The sequence below is a fragment of the Scomber scombrus genome, chromosome 15, assembly GCF_963691925.1.
Source record: "Scomber scombrus chromosome 15, fScoSco1.1, whole genome shotgun sequence".
NCBI classification, from domain to species: Eukaryota; Metazoa; Chordata; class Actinopteri; order Scombriformes; family Scombridae; genus Scomber; species Scomber scombrus.
Window position 1 is genome coordinate 12,803,298 of NC_084984.1, and position 23,199 is coordinate 12,826,496.

At 38.9% G+C, this 23,199-nt stretch overlaps 3 protein-coding genes across 3 annotated transcripts in view; 2 read left to right on the forward strand and 1 right to left on the reverse strand.

Moving 5' to 3' along the window:
• gpsm1b (G protein signaling modulator 1b) overlaps window positions 1-10,755 on the forward strand; it is a 29,455-nt gene extending 18,700 nt beyond the window's left edge. The window contains exons 10-14 of the mRNA XM_062434737.1: window positions 992-1,062; window positions 1,179-1,349; window positions 7,920-8,082; window positions 8,286-8,491; window positions 8,628-10,755. Of these exons, the coding sequence (XP_062290721.1) occupies window positions 992-1,062; window positions 1,179-1,349; window positions 7,920-8,082; window positions 8,286-8,491; window positions 8,628-8,828 (812 nt within the window). The 3' untranslated portion in view covers window positions 8,829-10,755. The remainder of the gene's footprint in view (window positions 1-991; window positions 1,063-1,178; window positions 1,350-7,919; window positions 8,083-8,285; window positions 8,492-8,627) is intronic.
• Window positions 10,756-11,550: 795 nt separating this feature from the next.
• Window positions 11,551-21,467, forward strand: ak1 (adenylate kinase 1). Its single transcript, XM_062434625.1, has 7 exons — window positions 11,551-11,636; window positions 19,711-19,747; window positions 20,434-20,469; window positions 20,578-20,741; window positions 20,890-21,006; window positions 21,093-21,284; window positions 21,384-21,467. Exons 2-7 carry the CDS (start codon window positions 19,741-19,743, stop codon window positions 21,450-21,452), a joined length of 585 nt encoding a protein of 194 aa, XP_062290609.1. The 5' UTR covers window positions 11,551-11,636; window positions 19,711-19,740; the 3' UTR covers window positions 21,453-21,467.
• Window positions 15,608-17,404, reverse strand: LOC133995735 (SCAN domain-containing protein 3-like). The gene has a single exon (XM_062435208.1). The coding sequence runs from the start codon at window positions 17,402-17,404 to the stop codon at window positions 15,608-15,610; it is 1,797 nt and encodes a 598-aa protein (XP_062291192.1).
• Window positions 21,468-23,199: the final 1,732 nt, after the last annotated feature.

Consider the following 23,199-nt stretch of genomic DNA (forward strand, 5'->3'; position numbering starts at 1 on the left):
AATACTGTATGTGTACACAAGGTGGCCGTTTAATGTAAACTAACTAAAGGTCAGACATAACAAGCTGAGTGTCTGTGTTATGTCTGAACTGAGGCTAAATATGAGAAAACCGAGAGGTGTGTATATTTTTGGGTTAGAATGAAGATTCTTCTTTAACCCCCAGCCTCGGAAAGAGGATCTATTGCCAAAACGCTGTCTGTTTTCAACATTAACCTCAAAGAACAAAGCTAATTATTATGATAGATTCCCCACAAATCATCCACCAACCCACATAATTGGGAGGATTTGAAACTCCTATAAGGCAGTATGGAGAATCTGCACCATTTTATCTGTGCAAGCAGCCTGTGTGATGTTTGCTTTCATGAACCCTCCTCTGGGCAGAAACTCACACCCATGTCCTACATTTCCCTCTCTGGTGTAGAGCTGGCAAACAGATTCTTATTATCTGCGCCAGGCCTGGAGGAGATCATGTGTTTGGTCGTGTGTGTGTCTGCGTGAATTTCCTAGTAATCTAGTCTAATCTCTAAAAGCAAACTACTGCACCCATCAGCCTAATATTTTTTGTGCACATTTATGACTGTATGCTCAAGGACCCCTTGTGGTTGCAGTGATTCACAATTGTATAACATGTTTTATACCACCATTGATTGGTTACTCCTCACTCCTCTTAGCATTTCCGACAATCACTTAGGCTAAAAACAAGTATGTTGACCACATTTTGGTCTTTGTCTTTGTTCAAAAACTGACATCCATGGAAAATTCTGCAGAAAAATACCTGATATGTTATGATCCACTAAAGTTTTGTTAGCTTTGCTGCCATCTTGACTGTAAAGAGAGCTGGAAGGAACAATTGAGATTGAACTCCTCTTTGTTTGGGAGGTGAAAGGGAGGCAGGGAGGGGTTTTATTTTTGAGGAATGCCTTGTGGCTCCTAATTCTAAAGTTTTAATTTTATGTAATGTAAGGTTTATTTCTGGGTTTTTTTCCTGTAGGGGCAAGACCCAAATTCACCAAGAGAAACAGCATGGACAGTGTAGAACTGTGGAAGTTCTCTTCGGATAAGGTGATTTCACATATTTCAGTATGACACTCTAAACGAAAATGTGCCTGCAAAAGGGATCCACACACCTGTCAACCCAGTAATGAGTCCCTCTCTAACAATATCGACTTTAACTGCAGAACGGTGAGAACCAAGACTTGGAAAGTATACCCAGGAGATCCAAGAGCCAGCTGTCACAGCCAGGTAAAAGGAAAGGCTATCCTGACAGTCAGTCATCAGATGAAAGGCCGTGGTTGGATTCTCCTGTAGACACTGATGACATCACAGTGCAAGTCCCACCTCCAGTGCCAGTGAGTATTTATAGCTTTACTGATGTATTAGCTTATAAGGCTGACCTAATATCCAATTGTGTTCCTAATGTGGTGCCAGATATAACCTTAAATCCAGACAAAGCCAGGCTAGCTGTTTCCCCCCTGTTTCCAGTCTTTGTGCTAAGTTAAGTTGCTGGCTGTGAAAAAGTGAAAGTGTATTTCTTAAAAATGTTTAACTATTCTTTTAGAGGTTTGACAAAGAATAATGTAGCTAACCATTTCATATCCTTGTAAACATCTATTTTTGGCTTTAGACTTATGATTTTAACATTTCAGTCCCCCAAAGTCTTGAATATTGAATATCTATTTAAAAAGTATTTGTAGCTGTATAATTACATTTTGTGGATTTAAAGTGTAATAACTTAACTGGTTTGTACTCCTACACTACACATTCCTGTATGAATTACACTGTGCAGTTACCAGTGAAGCAAGTATTACACACCCAAGGATTTAAGGATTAAGACTTAAAATAGCAGTTTTTTTTCTCTTAATTTTTGGCTGACAATAGAAAAAATTTTTTTTATTATTGCCCAAGCATTAAATTCAGTTTCATGCCTCGAAGTATTAAGAAAACCACCAAAATTCACATTCTATTTGAATCTCAGATACTCCCGCCTTGTAATTCAATCACTGTGATCCCATCTGAGAAAAAAATGGGTTTAATTTTTCTCATGGAAAGCATCAGGGGGATGTATAACGCTGACTGTTGAATTCACTTAACTACTTTTCCATTCCTGTCTGTTCATTCCCTGTCCAAAGTGTCTCTGGGGCTTCTACTTTAAAGAGAAGATGAGAGAAATTAGAGAGATTAAATTGGTAACATTTCCCTTAATTTCCCATGAGGTAATACGATACAATGTATTCATATTGTATAACCTCAGTAACCTACAGTGTAAAGGTGTCTTCTAAAGGTGTGAACTAGATTCTTAATGAATGTGCCATTTCCCAGCTGTTGTATCCCTAAAATTTTGTGTTCCCACTGCTGCTAATCATTCCCTGTTTCCGTGACAGCGCTAATTGTTGTAATCAGCCAGCTGACATCTTGGAAAAGAGTGAAAATTATTGGGTTACATGATGATAGTTCATTACAAGTGCCTAGAAATAGCATTCGGAACAAAATGTTAGAAATCCTGACATTAAAACACACCCTTTTCACATCTTCTGAACTTGTAAAGTCAATTGCTCATATGTGAATTTGGCCCACTCTTATTTAAAGTTACAACTCAGAATGAACCTTTTGACCTTGTGATGTCATAAGGATGTATCATCAAGGGTGGTTAGGAAATAACTGTCCTTGATGATACATCAAGGGCATGAACTTTGTGGAACCATTAAACAATAATGGTAATTATCTAAATGAAGTTCACTTTAAACAGTATTTCTTATGCATGAGCCAAAATCATGTTTGGAAGCTACAAACATTTCATTAGTCAACAACAATATCAATGCCCTTTTGCTTGTTCCATAGATTTTTGACAGTGCCACAGTCCTCATCAGTTAACAAAATGGTCTCAATTGAACTTCCATACACTTGTGTTTTTTCCAAAGCTATTGACTGAATCATACAGTATAAACATTTTAACATTTGTTTTTTCACTTATTAAATGTGCATGTTGTTATAAGACACACTAATCAATATTTCAATATAAAAACATGCAGTTAAAATCTGTATAATGAGCATATACTACAGCTGTAACGTTTAATGTCATTTTACAGTTCCGTTTTTATTTATCACTCAGCAGCTACCATTAAATTGTTGCCCGCAATCTGCAAGAAAGCAGGGATGACGCAAAGCTTCCTCTGTCTCTGCAGTATCATTGCACCATGCAAAAGCTTTTCTGATGCAGGCCTTAGAGCAAGAGAGTTAATATTAGTAAGAAAAAAATGCAAGTGCTCTTCTCCAGAACTATTGGTGACCAAAGTTCGATGTCTGGAGAAGGTAGAGCCGCATCTTTGCCACAACAAGAAATTAAACTATGATGTCTATTTTGTAATATTTTGTAACTGTTTTATAGAAGCAATATGTCACTCCTGGCAGTGGTATATTGTGATTATTTCACAGCTTGTTCAGCCCAACTTGGACATGATGGCTGACAACCCCCTTCACTGTGATATAATCACTATACAGTTGTGAGATATTGCTTAATTTACGATTGACCATTTTTGCTACGCCTCAAGAATTCTGTTCTCACATGGACATGCTGCTGAAGATTTACCACTTGATATTATTAGTAACTTTTAACACAAAGGGTTATTTTCCTTTCTGACAAAGGCAGAGAAAAGCAGGCTTCTCATTTTTTGCCAGCGACAGTTGATTTTGTCAGATGAAATGACAAATTTCACTAGCAAATTTGATCAGCTTTAGTAGCTTTGCAAGTTGGTCTAAAATGGCACCACTTTTAATATTTTCCAGTTGATTCATTGTAAAAGCACTCATAGTATTCTCAAATATGCACAAGGTGGCTACATGTATGCTATAATGGTAAAAGACTGAGGTTAAAGATGCATATGTCAAGCAAAAAAAACAAAACAGCATTGTTCTTGTATTGTGGAGTAAAGCTAGTTAGCCGTAGTATTATTAGTGTGGTGATAAGCAAGAGGCTATATTTGGATTGAGTGGGCAGTTTAATTTTTAATTTCATTTAGTTTTATGGTTTTATTCCCCCCCCAAAAAAAAAAACACACACACACACTGTAAATTACCATGTATTCTTCATCTGTATATTATACCTCTCATATGAAGAACATAAGAAGTTAGAAAGGACTTTAGTGATATAATCAAGGAAGACCTTTAATATATTGTCCTTTTATTCTTCTCCATTCACACACTCACACTGCTAAATGTCCCTACTTCTCTCACTCTCTTTGCTCTCATTTATGTCTCTCTCATCATCATCACGTGGCCCTTTCTCTCTTGTTTTGTCCCTGTGGCCTACTTGATTAATTGAACAATAGAGAGAGGGAAGTGAGGAGATCCACACAGAGACCAAGGGGCCAAGGCAAAGGACAGAAATTGCTAGAAGTCACAGCTTATTAGCAAAGAGAAAGTAAATGCCATTCACATGGAAGACTTTTTAAATGTCCATCTTACAAAAAAAATGGTATATTATTATAAACAGCTTTGTCTGAATTGAGTGCTGAAATCTGATTTTTGTCAGGCGAGGGTAGTTGATCTCTGCTGGTTGCCAGTGCTGGCATGCAATATACTCATGACTATGTCCTTGCACCCATCTTTCCACTCCCTTTCTCCCCACCTCCTCTTTGTCCCCCCCCAGCTCTCCCTCTCTGCTGATAATGTGACCTTGATCACAGAACTGCCCTCCCCACAGGGTCAACCCCCCTGCCTCTCATAATGAGTTGTTTTCCCACAGTGGGCGAACGGGACAAAAATGGCCTGCAGGAGAGCCACAGAGAGAGGCAGTGAGAGACAGAGAGGAGGAGGGAGTGTGTGGTAGAGATTAAAAGAAGGCTGGAATAGAGGGATATTAGAGGAGAGGAAATTGGAGGGAGGGAGTCGTGTACAGCGGGGGAGCAAATAGAGAGAGAGAGAGAGAGAGAGAGAGGGATGTAAAGTGGTGGGTGAAAGTAGGGGAGAAGGAGGTGTGAGCCAGGAGTGTGGACAGAGCAAGAGGGGAAAGAGAGCTAAGAGAGAAATGAGAGAGAGAGAGTAGGGTAGATAGAGGACAAGGAAGAAGTGCCGCTGGTAAGATGTTTCATTTATGTTTTACAGCTTGAGTAACAACATGGTGCAAAGGATACCAGTGATTTGTTAACTATCTCATCCTGTTGATTTAAAAAAAAAAGGTTTTTGTATTTCTGTAGTGTGTTTGCACTGTATGTATAGATGTTTTACTAACTTACTGTCTCTCAGGGACTAGATGCAGTCAGTGTCAAAAAAAAACTTTATATAAAAAGTAAAACGTTTGTTGTCTTTAAAGCATAATTTGATTTTCTAGTATAAAAGTTACAATGGAAAACACTCTTCTGACTGAAATTGTGTGGCTGCTGCGGCTGACCTACTTCACATCTTGCTGTAAGGCATAGGGACATTTACTTTAACCACTAGTTGGTTTTAAAGTTATCGTATCTATTAGTTATCGTTCTATTTTGGTTCCAAATCAGACGTTTTTATAGTGAACTTTGACTTTCACATTGTTATTCAGGGGTAGTTTGTTAAGGCGGGGAGGAGGATGTAATCAAAGAGCTTTTATAATGGGAACATTATCAGCCTGTTTTGGTCTGTGATCTTTACTTTGGCTGCATCTCACGTTAACCCTCTTTGGGACTTTTTTATGTTTAGGCATCACAGATTACTTTTGTAGTTTGCTTGATTTTGTTAATTTCTACTAAAGTGTGAGATGGCCTGTGGAATATGAGGAGATCAAATGAGTCCTAATTAATCATTATTTTGGTTAACGTATGTTGAGCTCAGTTGAGTTAGATGTTTAAGACGATATGTCATTCATTATTAATCAAAAGGTTTTCACTGTGGTTTGATCAGAATTTTTCAGACTGTTTTATGTCCATTAAATTTGAGCAAAATTACAAAAAAAGCCATTTACTTCTTCAACTATAAAAATTATTTATAATATGTTAATATTGCCCAAACTGTCTTGAATGAACAATTATTTATTAGTTTCAGCAATATCACTCAATTTTAGCTACTACTTTTGAAAATTTCTTTTAAGAGTATGGTTTTGGCTGCTGCCATATACTATAAAAGTAATGGATATAGCCACTGTGACATCACCCGTTGGTTTGTGGACTCATGTTTTATTTTGATCGTCATCATCTCGGAGTGACAAGAAGTGACCATGTTTAGATGAGAGGGTAGAGGTGACCCTAACACTAGCTGGTATTTGGTTAGCACGTTGCATTTACAGTCTATGGTCAACTGTGCTAATGCTAATGCTAATTTTTCACCAGTGAATGGCTTAAAACCATTAAAACAAAATGCGTTTATCGGAAAAACTGAACACCTGACTCCTTGGAGGGTATTTTGGTACAACCAAACCAATATGTTTTAGGCGAACAAAATTACCTAACCTACATTGTCTCAGTGGTAGCAACTTGCCAATCACAATGTAGCCACGCCCTGAAGCATCCTCTGCTTTATCATCAAATTTATATTAAATGACACCATAATTTACAAATGCAGATTAAATACCAAAATGCTGTTTTTAATTATTCATCTGGTTAAGTTTACTGCGAAAAAGCCAGATCACGTCTCTTTGCAACAGTTTATGTTCCAGATTTCAGGAGTTTCCAGGTTTTACCCTACAAGGCAACTCAGTAAACCTTTTTCTTTGAATTTACCCATCTCTAAGGTAGGGACCTTGTAGTTAATATGATAAGATGGAGGAAGTAAAACTTGCCCATTTTAGTAATTTTAGTTCATTATTGTGTTTGACGTCATAGCTGAAAGCTTGTTTTATGATATTTTTTGTTTCTATCTGACAGTTTAATGATAATAATAAAGGTTGTTGGCAGTTTAACTTTTATTTTGGCTCAGTGTTGTTGTGAACAATGCTGCTGTCCAGTTGATCAACTCATTCTGTATCATGACATCACAGCCTGATTGCCAGAATATTTCAGTAGCACTGCTCAAACATAATAAATTCCATATTTGCTTTGCGAGCTCAGTGCATTTGTAGCTAAAATATATTCCATGCATACAATATCCACTTCAGTTGTACAACTGACGTGGGTTATAAACAGCGTGAAAGAGCATCTTTCAGAATGATATCAGCGTGCTCCTCTTGGTGTTATCTCAAAACAAACAATGGATGAACTACTGACTAGCAGTGGGAATGTACAGCACACATAAAATGCATTCAGCCAATCAGTTATGTATTCGGTCGAATCATTGATCATATGGTCATTGATTGGAGCTATATGCTCATTTACAGCACTGCCAACTGAATCTGAAACAAAGGACTGTTGGTAAATTTAAAATAACATGTTACGTTGCAGTGTATGACCATTCTATGTATATTTTCATCAGATTTTACAGGTTCATGCTATGTGGGCCATTTTACTTAAATGAAAGTGGGTTGTGTATTTTTACATTTTATTTTACATTATTGTACCACCTCCAGTATCTAGGTCAAGGTAGGCTCACCAGGAAAACCATCCCTTGTGAATTTTTTTCTATTCCACGTGCTGGTCATCTTGAAAATTCTCATTATGTAAGACATACTGGCATTGATTTTAATTATTTTATCTGCAGATTGAGGAACAGTTCAACATAAACAGGTAGTTCAGTGAAAACAAAGCACTACATTCTCTTTCGGCTCACTTGACAAGGCCTTTATGATAAAATCCATTGAGGAATGAAGTAAAGTGGAACAGAGTATAGTTTATTATTATTAAAGAATATTTGATCACCTACAGATGTCCTGAAGTTTTGTGATGTATTGTAAAGTAAAACTTGATTCCAGTAAAAGTGGTAAATAAACAAATGACACGATTTCTGGACATAAAAGGGTCTTTGTGTGTTTGTGCTCAACAAGAATTACAGTCTTACAAATTTGTCATTTTCCATTTCAGAAGCTGGGCCGTGACCCCTCCAATGAAGACTGCTTCTTCGATCTCCTCAGCAAGTTCCAGAGCAGCCGCATGGATGACCAGCGCTGCCATCTTGATGAGCCACAGAACGGTGACAACGGAGAAGGTGCTGCTAACTCAATGCCGTCCCTGAATGAGATGATAGGTCAGTTGAGACTATTCACATTGTTCAGTCCTGAATAGTTTTAATATTTTAGGAATACCTGAACTTCTTTTTAATAACAGTGACATTGGAGATGTGTTAGGTTTAGTGCGATCATGTAAGAATGTTTTTATTTTTGTGTCTGCAAAAAAAGAATCCCTGCAGCACTTGAGCGCATCAAATACATTCATATTCTCCTCCTCTAGATCCCACACTTACCACTTCCCCCCAGACCGAGGAGCTGTTTGATTTGATTGCTAGCTCTCAGAGTCGCCGGCTTGATGATCAGCGGGTCAATGTTGGAAACCTTCCGGGTCTGAGGATTACCCATAACAACCTGGGTCACCTGGTTGGTGAAGGGGATCATCAAGAACCCAGCGATGACTTCTTCAACATGCTCATCAAATGCCAGGTAAGGCCATAATTCACAAGAGCTTAAGGATCTAGTGTGCTTAGATTCTTAATCATTAGTCTTTTTGGAGATAGACTTTTTAGGTATTAGAAGACGCTGCTTCCCCTCTTAAATGTATCAATCTTTCTGACTGTAGTCCTCTAGGATTGATGATCAGCGGTGCTCCCCACCAGAACCAGGCCCCCATGCCCCCACAGTGCCTGATGAAGATTTCTTCAGCCTAATCCAGAGGGTGCAGGCCAAGCGTATGGATGAGCAGCGCGTCCAGCTGCCCTCGGACGACCAGGACAGTCCTCCGTCCCCTGATCCAGAGCCACCTGGTGGTTTCTCCAGCTAGGACTTGGTGAAAAATGCAGCACACTTACATGTCAAAAACAAGAAGAAAAAGGGAGAGCCAACATTTGAAGAGAGAAATTAAGGGTGAACTAACAAAATTTGTAATAGCAAGACAGATTCAATGTGCAAAAGGTGGCGCCCTGTCAAATGTTCCTCGTATTAAGTTCTAAATATGTGTAAATATAAAAGGAAAATAAACAGAATTTAAATTGGGCTTTGTGAAGTCGAAGAAGGTACAAGTTGGGATTTTACAAATTTAGAATTATTTAATGATAACAACAAACGTGAAATATGTATTCTAATGCCTTAATCAGCATTTTTTTTCAGACTCAAGATTGTATTTCCTGGTGACAGATGTGTTTTTAGAAGCACATGATGACATGGCATACAGTGTAATATGGACGATTAATGTGGAGACCTGTGAGTTGAGGAAATCACAAAGATTTAATTCTCGAAACAGTCAATGAAAACATTTGAGAAATGATCGATTTGCGCTGAAATCTAAACCGGTTTTATACAGACATGAATGGAAAACTTCTAGACTTGACACAAATTATGGATGATTTTCTTCAAATATTTTTTATCTATTGTCATTTTTTCTTAAAATAAGTACGTACTATAATGTACATGCCAAATGTCTTTATCAGACAAGTTGAATTTTAGAAAAAATGTATCACTTCAATCATATTTTGATCATTGCTGCATTTATCATTCAATTTTTGTGGTTCCAACTGCTCATTGAGAGCTGGTGTTATATGTTCAATAACAGTATTAGGGATGGCCATCCAGTGTTAAACTAACTGCTTTGATCAGTTCAAACTTGAAACCACTGATTCATAATCACGTTTCACTTTTGCTCGGACAAAGTATATTTAATTTCAATTGAAAGACTGAAATATTATTTCTAAGTAAATAAAAATTGGCCTGAGTCTCATTACATAGTAAGCCGTAACTGAAGTTACTGAGCAAATAAAATTAAATAGCTGCTTATTTTATAGATAGAGTTGTGTGATAATTCAAGCTCCAATTAATGTTTCTGCTTAGCTTTTAATGTGACCACAATGCTGCAATATCAGCTGCCCATAATGTTCTGAACATCTGATAACAGACTACTGCTTACTGCCATTTGTATTACTTAACATAGGAATAGAAGCAGATGGATGAGATGGATGTGTCATGTTTAGAGGAATCTGAAACCATGAATGATAATGGAAGTGCTAATTCTAAGCTGTGGTGCTGGTATTCTGCCCCCCTATGGTCAAAGCCTTGTATTACCTCTGTGAAATACAGCACAGTCTTTGGGGGATTAAAGGTATTCCCTTTTCTTGACTATTTGTAGGACACAGTTATAATGATGATATTGCGCTTTCAGCAACTTGTACCATAAATGTGGGGAGTTTTGCAAATCATTTCGTAAAAGTAAGAGTATCATCAAAATCAGGGAGGGGCAGGTGTATATTTCTATCCATTTGCTGATATGAAAGCTCTTTGATGTACAAAAAAAAGCAACATCAGTACAAATTTTAATTTGCTATGAACATGAACGATTTAGCTGTACAGAGCATCTGTATAATGGTACAACAATATTTGACCTTACCCATGGGCTTGCTTTTTCTTTAAAAGTAGAGCATACCTCATTTTGTACCTCAAAGGTTGTGAACCTTAGAAATACTGAGTTCTGAACCCAGATGGATCATGTACCAGGTTCATTGTGGTTATTTGATTCATCTTTCTTTGATTAACAACACATTGGGAGTTACAGTTAATATTTTCTTTTCAGTTGTTTTTTTGTGAATTAACATTTCTAGAAAGTACCCGGTACGCTTCTATTTGTCACTGCCATAATTTGTACATATATATATTTTGTATTTATGTTCCATTTGAGGACATGAATATGTCCCCTCATGCTTTTAATAAAATGTTTCAGATGTTTATTTGGGCTCTGTCTGCTTTTGTAACACATCTTTTGCTTTGATATACCAGTGCTACAGACAATTTTCCTCTTTTTGAGCTAAAAGAAATGTTTAACACTGATGTCCATAGCACAGAAGTATTATTATAGTTAGGGTACATTAGAGTCCTGAGAAAAGAGGAAGGGATTGGATTTCCCAATCTCTAATCTTTGGTGGAACAAAGCACAAAGAACTGACCAAAGGTGTTGGTTAACTTCCAGTTTTGTTACATAACCAAGATTGAGTAGGAATGTAAAGAATTTATTGAAACAAATTAAACATGGGCATGGTAGTTATGTCTGATTTGTCTCAGTTCATAGTTCTGACTTACAACAGTGAAAATATATTTTTTCATTTTTTTGTATCACTTTTCATTACTACAAAGCACTCCAATATGGTTTCTGATTTTTAAATATTTGCTGGACCAGATCATGCACACAATAATCATGAATCATCAATTGGTTTTAGCTTACATACTCATACATATGATACATTTCAAGTTTAAAAGGAAGCTTAAGTGACACGTTCTCATGCAGCTATTTGTCACCCAATGACCTTAACTAATACTTGATCGTACATGCTGCCACAGCCCTCCCCTCCTCCCTTTCTGCCTCTAATTTCACCCCTGCCTCCTCCTGTCCATCTCCCTTTCTCTTCCTCCCTCCCTCTCCTTGTCAGTTCTTGTTCCCTCTTACCCAGAATGCAGCGCAGGCTGAGCAGGCTCAGCTGAGCTATAAAAAGGCATAGCATGGGGGAGGGAGGGCTGCCGTGCAGCAGGAACTGTGCAGACACACACACGGGGACTCAGGGACAGCAGCCCCTTGCACTGGGATCTAGAGCCACAGCGCGAAAGACAGGTCAGTACAGAGGACAAAGGCTCCATAGAGGACGAGCAGCCAGGGAATGGCAGGAAAAGGGTCGAACTTTGTCAGAATGTGTGATGAATAGAGAGAGATGTCAGAGAGAAAGTGGGAAGGCAGAGTGGGCAGGGCTGTTTGATGGGATGGAGAGTGAGAATTATAGATAGACTGTAATGGTAAACTGTTATCTGGTGTCTCAACATTCTGGTTTGTCACACTGTTTAAAATGGTTGACCGTGTCAGAAGATCAGGCATTTCTTCAAGTGCAAAGGCATGTATGTCTCGTATGTCACCCAGAGTGATGCCACTCACAGGATTGCATAATTGCTCTGCTGAAAATATGTATTCCTGTCACTGATTAATTTTTTCCCTCTCCAGACATTTCATTGCAGACGGTTTACCTTGAATATAAAAACATGATTTTCCTCCACCTACATCCATTAAAGTACATTTTCATACAGCCTTTTAATTCCTCTACCATGTTTTTCTATTAGTAATGCTCATTAATTGCTTCGTAGGGGCTGAGTACTATTGATTCTTGTGAGTAGACCGCACACATTGAGAGAACCAAACCTTGCAATTTGGAAAACAAACATGTCCATGACTGAAATTATCTCGCTCCATCCTTTCACAAACAACATGGAATAATTCCCACTGCACTGACGTCAAAGGATCCCCTGTTCTCTCTTAAAGGGACAGTGCACTCAATTAAATACCTTACTACTACTAAGTACCTTAGTAACCACCCAGACAGAGGGAATGCACTAATAAAACATGTGCTCAGTACTTTACTTTAACTCATGTGGCTTCTAGGGGCAGTCAGTGAAAGCTTCATCCCCATGTGCATTTTGAGAATGGGTGACATGCTATCCTTTAACAGCTGCAGAAGGACTGAGTCTTTTTTTAGCTGGGCTGCATTTTAAAAAACAGTTATGAGACATGCGGGTGGTACAGGGGAGATAGACTGACATTAGGTGGGGGTTGTGGGTAACCAAATATCTTAATATTTCAATATACAGATAGAATTACCAAAAAAAATCACATGTTCAAATGTGATTCCACAGATATATTTGGTTATCCTATACTTGCATTCTGCCTGTGAATTGCATTGCATTATTTATATGTTTGAACCCGTCCATTTCAAGGAACATAATATGGATTCACTCCTACTCCAACATTTACAGGGCTTTGTCTACATATGATAAAGTCCAGTTTAAACATTGTGCTCCATCTACATCTAGTAGTAATATAACCTTTGTTGGGGAAAGTATTAGAGCAACTGCAGCAAAGCCGTGTTATGTTTCACTTCATAGTGGGTTTCATATTGAATGCAATTCCCACATTATGTGCCATGCAATTTAGTAGAACCAGAGCACATTTGATGTACCAAAAAGGCAGCAGACCCTCTCGATGGCACCTTAATAGGTCAAAGTGGGATTCCCAAACTGGCACTGTGCTGACTCAGACTCCAAGTGACATTTACACAGACCACAGGGTTAACGGCTGTTGACATAAAATTGGACACCTGAGAAGCAGCACCACTACGACAGAGGAGTATTGCAAGTGTGAATCAGAGAACATGCTGCAACTGTGGTGTATACTCTTCTACAGAATGTCCTTTATAGTTAACCAGGAAAGTTGTGTTAGCTCCAGAAATGTAAAGTCATTTAGAATTCATAAAGTCATTACAACCATGTTTAACTGTCATTTATTTGATTCTCTGCTTCAGTGTTGCTGCAGTGAAACAACTAGTAACACCTTTAACATTTATCATTCTTAACATTTATCATTCTGGCCTCATGGGAACAGATTTATTTGAATAGCAGGCATGTGCAAGTGAGCAAACAGCTGCAAAATCACAAGGTCAAATTCAAGTCTCTGACTCTAAAAACTTTATTAATATTAAATGCAATGTTATGTACTTTCCCCATTTCATTTATGAAGAAGGGGTTTGAAAATATCCTATTTAAAAACTAGCCGAATAATCCTTCAAAGAGAGACAAATTCACTTTTCTATTTATGGTCTGTTTAAGGTCTGTTTCTGGGATTATACTAATAATATTACAATTTAGTGTGCCTTCAGAGATATAACACTTATTGGACCCCCTCTGTTTTATTTATGAGTATCTTTAAGTAACTTAAGAAATCTGCCCTTTGCCTTTTTATCAGAAATCTGATTTCACAGAACAGACCAGAATCTTCTCAGGTTACCTGATGACCATAGCACATCCATGTGCTTGGTGTAACCTAGTGACAAGAAAATACAATTGTCAAAAGTGGAATATGCATAATTGTATGTAAAAGGGGAAATTACTGTAAAATGAAGATATATATAGATGTTATATGATCCATATACTGTGCATAGAAATAGATTTTAAAAACATGTAAAATGACAGCTGAATTTTTAAAATAAGGCATCAGAAGCCTGGCCTGCTGACTGTAGGCGTTCCCTACTGTCTATGCAAAACTAGTTGGTTATATTGGTGTAGGCAAAACCTGTTGAGCCAAACCGTAAAGTTATATTAAGTCAGTTCTGTCAAACACACTCATTTTCCACCGGAGGCATGACACAGACAAGCTACTACTTGAGCTAAGATATTTGTTTACACATGCCAGCACCAATGACTCCTTCCTCATTTCTGTGTGTCTTTGAGTTAGCTAAAAGGGAAGTGTAAACAGGAAACCATTAGGCTGTTGTCTGCATTAGATAAGCTTGTTTTTGAATTGTTAGCATTAAATAACTCTACGTACTACAGACAGAGGCTTCAACTGTTCTACCACAGGTAAGCCAGATCTCTACGGAATAACAGGTTCTCATTGGTTTCAAAAATATATTTGAAGTAGCTTAAAAGCCATAGTGGCTCCCGTTTTACCAGAGTTGAGACATATAGTGCTATTCTGTATTACTATGCGCACTTTAAGCTTAGTGTGGATACATTGTACACTATTATTATGAAAACATTCATATTACATTATTATGTAAAGTCATTTACAGTTACATAACAGTCAACTGCTGGCAGGAGAGATGCCAGCAATACACTGTTACTCTGCAGTATTTTTTTTGGGGTTTCACAGTCTATTACAGTAAAATGAAATTAAATGCTGTATGTTTCTCTGGTTATTTGAATTTACAGTAACATCCGGTTTAGGGGGGTGTCAGTAGATTACTTTCAATTCTCAAAATTCTCTGTAGACATATGATTAATAATACAATAATTCAATCATCAATGCAATTGACATTAGCTCTCTAATGCAGTGATTTTCAACCTTTTTTGAGCCGCGGCACACTTTTTACATTTACAAAATCCTGGGGCACACCACCAACCAAAATGACACAAAAAGACACTAACACAGTACATATAATACATATAGTTAATAATATTGAAAAATAGTGTTGGGGTGTGGGTGGTGGGAGAGTATGGATCGCTGTGGAGAGCAGGGCTCTGGTGGGTCTCAATAACCAGACCGTGGAGTGCAAAAAGAGTTCTTTATTTCTGCCAGATTCTTACAGAGACTTGGAGGTGTGTGGTTTCTAGAATGTACAACGATAACAGAAAAGACCACACTCAGGTAAAACATCCTCATTATACAACAAAAGGAGTAATGTGTTAACAAATATTAGCTCAAAGGTTAACCACATTAACACTCTGTTTACTACTGTAACTCAAACTAAATTATGTTTACAATATCAAACTGAAACCTACTTACAGTACAAATGGACGCACACAATCCTCTTGAACAAAAAAACTAGACTTAGGACATCAAAAAACCCAACTGAAACCTCTTAAAAGCAGGTCTAACCTGTAAAACACCCTTCTTTCTTGCTGCTAGCAAAACCGGTTCAGACTGGCTTTGTTGCAGGCAGAACAGCGACAGTGCGCCCTCTACTGGTTGGTGGTTAGCCACTCTCTGCTCAGCCCTAGACAGCCTTTTCAACAAATATAGTTTCTAAATGTATTTGTGCTCACTTAGTGTGAAACCTGGGCCTGTTTCGATGAACACAACAAGGATATCCTGGCAGGAATGGTAGAAAGACACACACGAAGCTCTTCCTCAACAGCTCTCAGTCTCTCTCTGTTTTTAGTTTTTATCACTGTCAGGCTTGAGAAGCTCAGCTCACACAGATATGTGGTTGAAAACGGGAGCAATGTCAAAATAGCTTTGTTGGCCAGAATGGGGAACTCCTTGGCAACAGCTAACCAAAAACTGTCCAAAGGAAGATCAGCAAAGTTTAGCTTTAAACCACGATCTTGTTTCAGTTCAATGAGTTCCTCTTGCTCCTTTAAAGTCATGTCCTTTCCAGCAACGGATGCTGAGCTGTATGGGTCCCTAACCCAGTCAAGGCATTCTGTGAAGGCTGAAGAGAAATAAAATGACAACTTCTCCTCCAGAGTTTTCAAATGTTTGCCAATCACCTCGCACATTGCAGCAGTGTTGCCATCCTGCAGTTTCTCGGTGAGTGGGAACATCTCAAGGTTGCCACGCTGCACATGTTGTTGCCAGAGCTGCACCTTTAAACGGAATCCGTTAATTTTGTCAGTGCTTGTAAGCAGGTTTTCAATTCGGCCTTGCATCCGTGTGTTCAGTTCATTCAGATGATGAAATATATCAGCCAGGTATGCCAGCTTTGCACACCACTGATCACTTGCAAGCAGCTTTGAGAAATCGGGCCTCTCGTCTGTCAGAAACACTTTAAGTTCCTCTCGGAGCTCATACACATGGGCCAGCACTTTGCCGCGCGACAGCCACCGGACCTCCGTGTGGAGCAATAACACTTTATGTTCCGCTCCCATTTCCTCACACAGAGACGCAAATAAGCGAGATTTCAAAGGTCGCGTCTTCACAAAGTTCACTAAGCGCACAACATCATCCAACACAGGAGCTAGATCTGCTCGTAAGGTCTTTGCAACGAGGGCCTCACGGTGCAAAAAACAGTGCGTAACAGTAACTGCTGGGTTTCTTTCTTTGACCCTACTTACGAAGCCTTTGATGTGGCCGACCATGGCTGCGGCTCCATCAGTGCAGACACCTGTGCAGTTTTCCCACGTAAGCCCGCTTTTGTCAAGATATTCCGACGTGACCCGAAATATTTCCTCTCCTGTTGATTTTTCTGGCAGTGCCTTGCAAAATAGGAAGTTTTCTCTAATGGCTTCTCCATCCACAAAACGCACGTTGGCCAAGAGCTGACAATGTCCACTAATATCCGTCGACTCATCAAGTTGCAAGGCAAATTTCTTACTGATGCGCATCTTTTCCAAAACAACAGTTTTTATGTCCGCAGACATGTCATCAATACGTCTGGCAATTGTGTTATCTGAGAGAGGCACTTTGGCGATCTCTTTGGCCGCGTCAGGGCCGAGCATCTCATTCACAATGGCTTTACAAGCTGGCAGTATTAATGTTTCTGCCACGCTGTGGGACTTTTTTGTTTTAGCTACGAGTTCAGCAACAAGGTAGCTAGCTTTGAGGGCTCTCTCGTTTACCTTTGTGGTTTTTCTCAAAACAGTTGCCTGTTTCTCATTGTTTGTACGTAAGCGTACAAAATAGTCCATCGACTTGTTTTGAACGGAAGGGTGTTTCGTTTGGAGATGGCGTTTAAGCTTGCTTGGCACCATGGCGCTATTGGATAGCTTCTCACCACACACCAAGCACAGCTGACTCGGTGCCGTTGCATCCCCGGTGAACGTAAATCCAAATGAAAGATAGCTTTCGCTGTATTGCCTCGAGCTCACCGTCTTGTCTTTTTTCTTTTGTCGACCACTCATACTTGGGCCTTCATCTGGGTCAGAATTTTGTCCAGGGCCCTGTTCGGCATTTGCATTTCCCTTCTCAAAAACTTCTCCATCACTGTCACCTTTTTTTTTTCATCACTGTCACTTGCTCGTCGTGCTTTGACCCCAAACTGTCACTGTCACGTGTCGCGCAGAACTATTGTTTTTACAGGTATTTAAATCCCTCTGCTGCCACCCACTGCCATAGAAGAGTATTACATTATCTGCGACACTTTATTACAGCACAGACACCCGACAATGGTTAATTAGGTGATATTAGAACATTTCCCTCGGCACACCTGACGATCTCTCGCGGCACACTACACCGGTTGAAAATCACTGCTCTAATGGCTACAGATGTCCTGAAAAATGCATTCTTAAGAAAAGTATGCAAAATAAGTAATAAACAATTAAGAAAGGATAGAAATCAAACAAAGTTTTATTTTGAAAGGGCAGTGTCAGAATAAATGCTGCTACTGTTAAAAACAAACAAAGAAACACAACAGTTAATAGCTTCTGCTCAAAACAAAATGATGGTTATAAGTGACTTATCTTACCAAACTTGAACTTGACCTCAGATCAAACAAACCCACAATGGAGCCCATAGTATATAAGCCAGCATGGCCACTGTCCAACATCCTTTTCTCTTCCGTCATATGCTGGTGGCCTAACTCAGGGCATTACCCCACTTTTCGGGCTCTGTACCAGGAGGTGGTGTTAGGTCCGGTGCATTTTGGGCCAGCCCCTCAAGGCTTGGCTCCTGAAAAAGACAGGCTGATTCAGGCTGGACTGTCTGTATGAGCTGTACAGACCATTCATGCAGCAAGGGCGGCATCCAACGCTGCCTGCTTTGAGGTGAAGTGGTTTGGATTCTAGCGCTGAGTGCGAGAAAAGGAAGTTAGATTGCCTAATGTTTGGAATTTGTTCCATTTTCCCCTTTTTGCAATGTTTGCTAGATAGAGGCTTGTCTGCTTCCAATATTAAAGTGTATGTAGCAGCTGTCACTTCCTGTCTCAAGGTTTTAGTTGACAGATCAATCTATAGCGACCCTCTTGTGAAACATTTCTTGCAGGGGGTCAGGAGAGTATGCCCACTGATACGTGCCTCTACCCTCCAATAGGAACCGACTCTGGTGCTTGAGGTTCTTGTTAAGGCTCCTTACAAGCCTCTCGAGCGCACTAGAGGCGTTGTCACTTAGGACAGCTTTACTATTTGCCCTGACTTCAACTAAGAGAGTGTGTGAGCTAAGTGCCCTGTCAGTTCACCCCAGCTACATGCTGCTTCACGGTGACCACAGTGGAGCTTCTCTCAGACCCTTTGTTCCCAAGAGCATACTCCTCGAGCTTTATTCAGCTGGATGCACTTTCCCTCCACCCCATACGGAGCACCAGGGGGCAAAATTGCATCTGCTTTGCCCACTTCAAGTTCTCACACCACTCTGCACACTGCACTCTAGAAGTCAACCTGACATGTTAGTTTAACTAAAACACTAAACCTAGGCCTACCACACTTTTGTGTTATGTCTGTAAGTAAAACACTTAAAAGTTGAAAAGTGTTTAAGTTCAGCTGGTTGCAATATGCAACCTCACCGCTAGATGTCTCTAAATCATACAATACTTTAAAAAACTGCAGTTTATTATTCAACGTATTATCAAGCTTCAATATTCTCTTAACACCCAATAAAAACAAAAAAACAAACAAACAAACAACAAAACAAAACAATACAAAACTGTAGTATACTGTAATATAAAGCATTAACATACTGTTTAGGGGTTCTGTGTTGTTGTTGTTGTTGTTGCAAATGGACCAGCCAACAATACTTGCTAAGTAGAGTACAACACCATATTGCATATCCACAGTTAACAAGTGTATAGTATCACTTAGCATGTCTATTTTACAATGACAATTTAAAGTTTTACAGTGTTAAAGTTACTCTGAACAGATCATATGAAACACTTCAAGAGCAGAAGTGAACCTGAGAGTACTTTTGGGGAAATATCTTCATGACATTGATTATGCTGCTACAAACATAAATAGAAGTAATTATTGGGACTTTGGTGATTTAGCCAATAATCTGTAGCTACAGTGATATGCTCAACTGTCTGTTGTCTTTAACTGTGTGGCATAAGCCCCTCCTTAAAAATGAGCCATTGTCCAGAATCTCATTTGACACTGTCAGCCAAGACGGTCAGTTCTCTATACAACAATAGACTGCTTGTGTGACCTTAAATTCCTCTCTTGTCGCAATATCTGTTGTTTTAAAAAATATGTATTTTTCTGTGTTCTTTTCTGTCTTTTAGTTGAAGAAAACACTCAACTAACGCAACACAATGGCAGGTAAATAATATGTGTTTAAGTAAGATTGTAAATGCATATAAGTTATTATTAATGATGTGTAAAATGTTGATTTGTATCTGTATTTCTATAGAGTAAGGTATAAGCAGACGTGTGTTTACTTGATCTCTGCTGCCCTCTTTTGGTGATTTTTGAGAATACACTGGAGGTCATGTTACATTTAAACATACTTAGATATGTGGTTGTTGTTAAGTAACCTAATACAATCTTATATCATATATAATAAACACAAAATTGTTTGACAGTGCAATTATCATACAATAAAATGACAATTATTATCATTATATTTAAGTTAAGTTTATATTTAGGGTTTTATTTGATATTTTTTACTCAATAGTTAAATTTATGACTCACACTTCAGTTTCCTGTAAGCAGTTTAACCTGGCTACATAACATTTTTAAATGACAACAGTTGCCATGGTTACATTGTTTGAGCAATAACACAAACCTACACAAAGCAACCACAGTCAAAACAGCATAGTGGACATAGTGAAGTGACACTGTGTCCTGCAACTAAATAATGGGAAATACATGTATCACTCATTCCACTCATGAGCTTTCCTCTGGATCTGATCCTCGAGATGGTTTGTTAGTTTATTTAACTCTTGCTTAGAAGAAAGTATATCACACATATGGACTCATAACCTCATTGTACCTGCTTTTTTCAGACAAAATCAAGGATGCAAAGATCATCTTTGTCGTGGGTGAGTACACTCAAACTCTAAATTTGGTTTCATCTTGAGCAGCTGCACATTTGACCAGTAACAGCTGTGCTTCATGCTATACTGATGCTTTTTTTCTTTCTTTTTCAGGTGGGCCTGGCTCTGGAAAGGGCACCCAGTGTGAGAAGATAGTTGCAAAGTATGGCTACACCCACCTGTCTTCTGGGGATCTGCTCCGTGCTGAAGTGGCCTCTGGCTCTGAGAGGGGCAAACAGCTCCAGGCCATCATGCAAAAGGGAGAGCTTGTGCCACTGGTAAGAGAGTGGTATTACTTTCATTCATTAAAAAAAAGCATTGATTTCATCTTTTGCAAATGGTACTAATAAAAAAGGAGTGCTGTCTTGCCAAAAATGTTGTGCACAGATGTGAATGCTCACTATAATTATTTGGGTTTGCTTTCAGGACACAGTCTTAGACATGATTAAGGATGCCATGATCGCCAAGGCTGATGTCTCCAAAGGCTTCCTTATTGATGGCTACCCCCGTGAGGTGAAGCAGGGTGAGGAGTTTGAGAAGAAGGTAGGAGATGAGATGTTGGCCTATAGTTCATACAATTCACACTATAATGGGAAAACCTTAAATAAGCAAAGTCTGTTTGATCTCAGATCGGCAAACCCTGCCTGCTGCTGTACGTTGACGCAAAAGCAGAGACCATGGTCAAGAGGCTTATGAAGCGTGGTGAGACCAGCGGCCGTGCTGATGATAATGAGGAGACCATCAAGAAGCGCCTGGACTTGTACTACAAAGCAACAGAGCCAGTCATCGCCCATTATAGTGGCCGCGGCATTGTCAAGAAGGTGAGTATGTCTGCAGTGCTTGTGAAAACATAATAACAAAATATGAATCCATCTGAAATCTAACATATATTCTTACATGGTGTGATCTTATTTTCTTAGGTTGACTCTGAATTGCCCGTTGATGAAGTCTTCAGCCAAGTCAGCAAAGCTGTTGATGCACTGAAGTAAAACAACATAACTAGATGAGTTGTGTCTGGTTGTTGTTGTTGTTGTTTTATTTTCTCAGTGTCTATTTCATAAGGACAAAACATGAGCAACAACAGAAATAATACCCTTTCCCACTCATCTTGGTAAGAAATACTGAAGCCTTAACTCTACTTCTAATCCAGCAATAAGAATCTACATTTTTAAATTCACAGAACAATGAATCTGTTTATACATACCAGCACCTGCAAATCCACATGTGTCTATATTTAAGTCTTGTTTCTATTCTGTGCTGAACATGTATGTGGATGTACCCAGCTCAAAGGCTACTGTATAAGGGTGCAAGAGGCGAAACATATTTTACACAGGAGGTGTGAACAATCCTCTAACCTTTAATGCACATGCTCACTCTGGGGAAAACCTGCACTTTACACATTGTTTTCCTTCCCCTCTTAACCATGCCATAGAGAGTCCAGAGTTCATGAGAAAATAAAAGACTAATTTTGGTTGTGCCATTACACAATGGTAGAGATCATCCACTGTGGCCTAACTGGTGAAACTCTGTATACATGTACATTGACAAAACTTTTAAATTATTTCATACATTTATTTATATTAATCCATTTACAATTATATTTAAAGCACAGGTACATTCTAGTTTTTCATCAGGGTGTACACATGTAACATGGATGTCTATGAAATGGTATAAGTAAAAAATTCTGAATTAAAGTATAAAGAAAAATGTCAAACATTTGAAATTAGTTTATTAGTGGTGACTGTATTTGGCTAATTAAAATATGCACTTTCCAATACTATTCAATAGTATACAGGTTGACCGAATCATGGAAAACACAAACTGTACTGTAACCTCAACACACTACTTCAATGCTTCAGCGTTGATAAAGGAAAACACTCTCCTCATACAACATGGTCAAGGTGCTGTAGAATGTAGACACAACAGGATGCAGGGCACGCAGCTTCAGGCATAGCTCACCACTGTTATTGTAACTTTTCCTTTGAGCTCATCAACAGGTTAATCCTTTACCTCACACCTTCCTCACACACACATACACAAACACACATACTTCCAGTGGGCCAAGCAACCACTGCAACAGGTATCCGGACTACCCTCAAAGGACAGCTCTGATCATGACTCTCGCTGTAGGGATGAGGAAGAGGAAAACGGCTTCTGAGGGGGGACAGGATGTGTCTATCGGGAAGTCAATCAAGAAAAGGCGTCTGTAAGCACTTTCATAAAGTCATCGAGGATGCTGCCTGAATGCTAGGAATGCTGCTCTCACCTAATAAAGGTACAAAACAAAGGGAAAGACAGGAGGTGGCAGTGCAATTCATCACGTACAACAGAGAGAGAAAGAAAGAGACACATGTCTGAGAATGTGAGGGAAACTATGAGCATATCTGTCACTGCGTGGATTGACCTAAAGGAAAAGTCATGCAGTTCAAAGATCACAACCCAAATGAACTTAAGGCTGGGGACAAGTCCTTGAACTACTAAGTCAAGAACATTTTAGCATTCAAGTCAAGTGACAGTTTTCTTGAAGCCACTATGTATAGGATTTGAAAATGTCAGCACTGCCCCCCTGTGGTAGTGTCAAAAAAGACAATGTGGCAGAAAGCTATTAGGTGAACACCATCCTCAGCTCACACCTAGTCATGTAGAGATCACATCAAATTAAAGTAGAATTGCAAAGATCTTACAATAAAGTAACAGAAAATCTCTCAAATATAGTAAATATAGTATAGTATATGA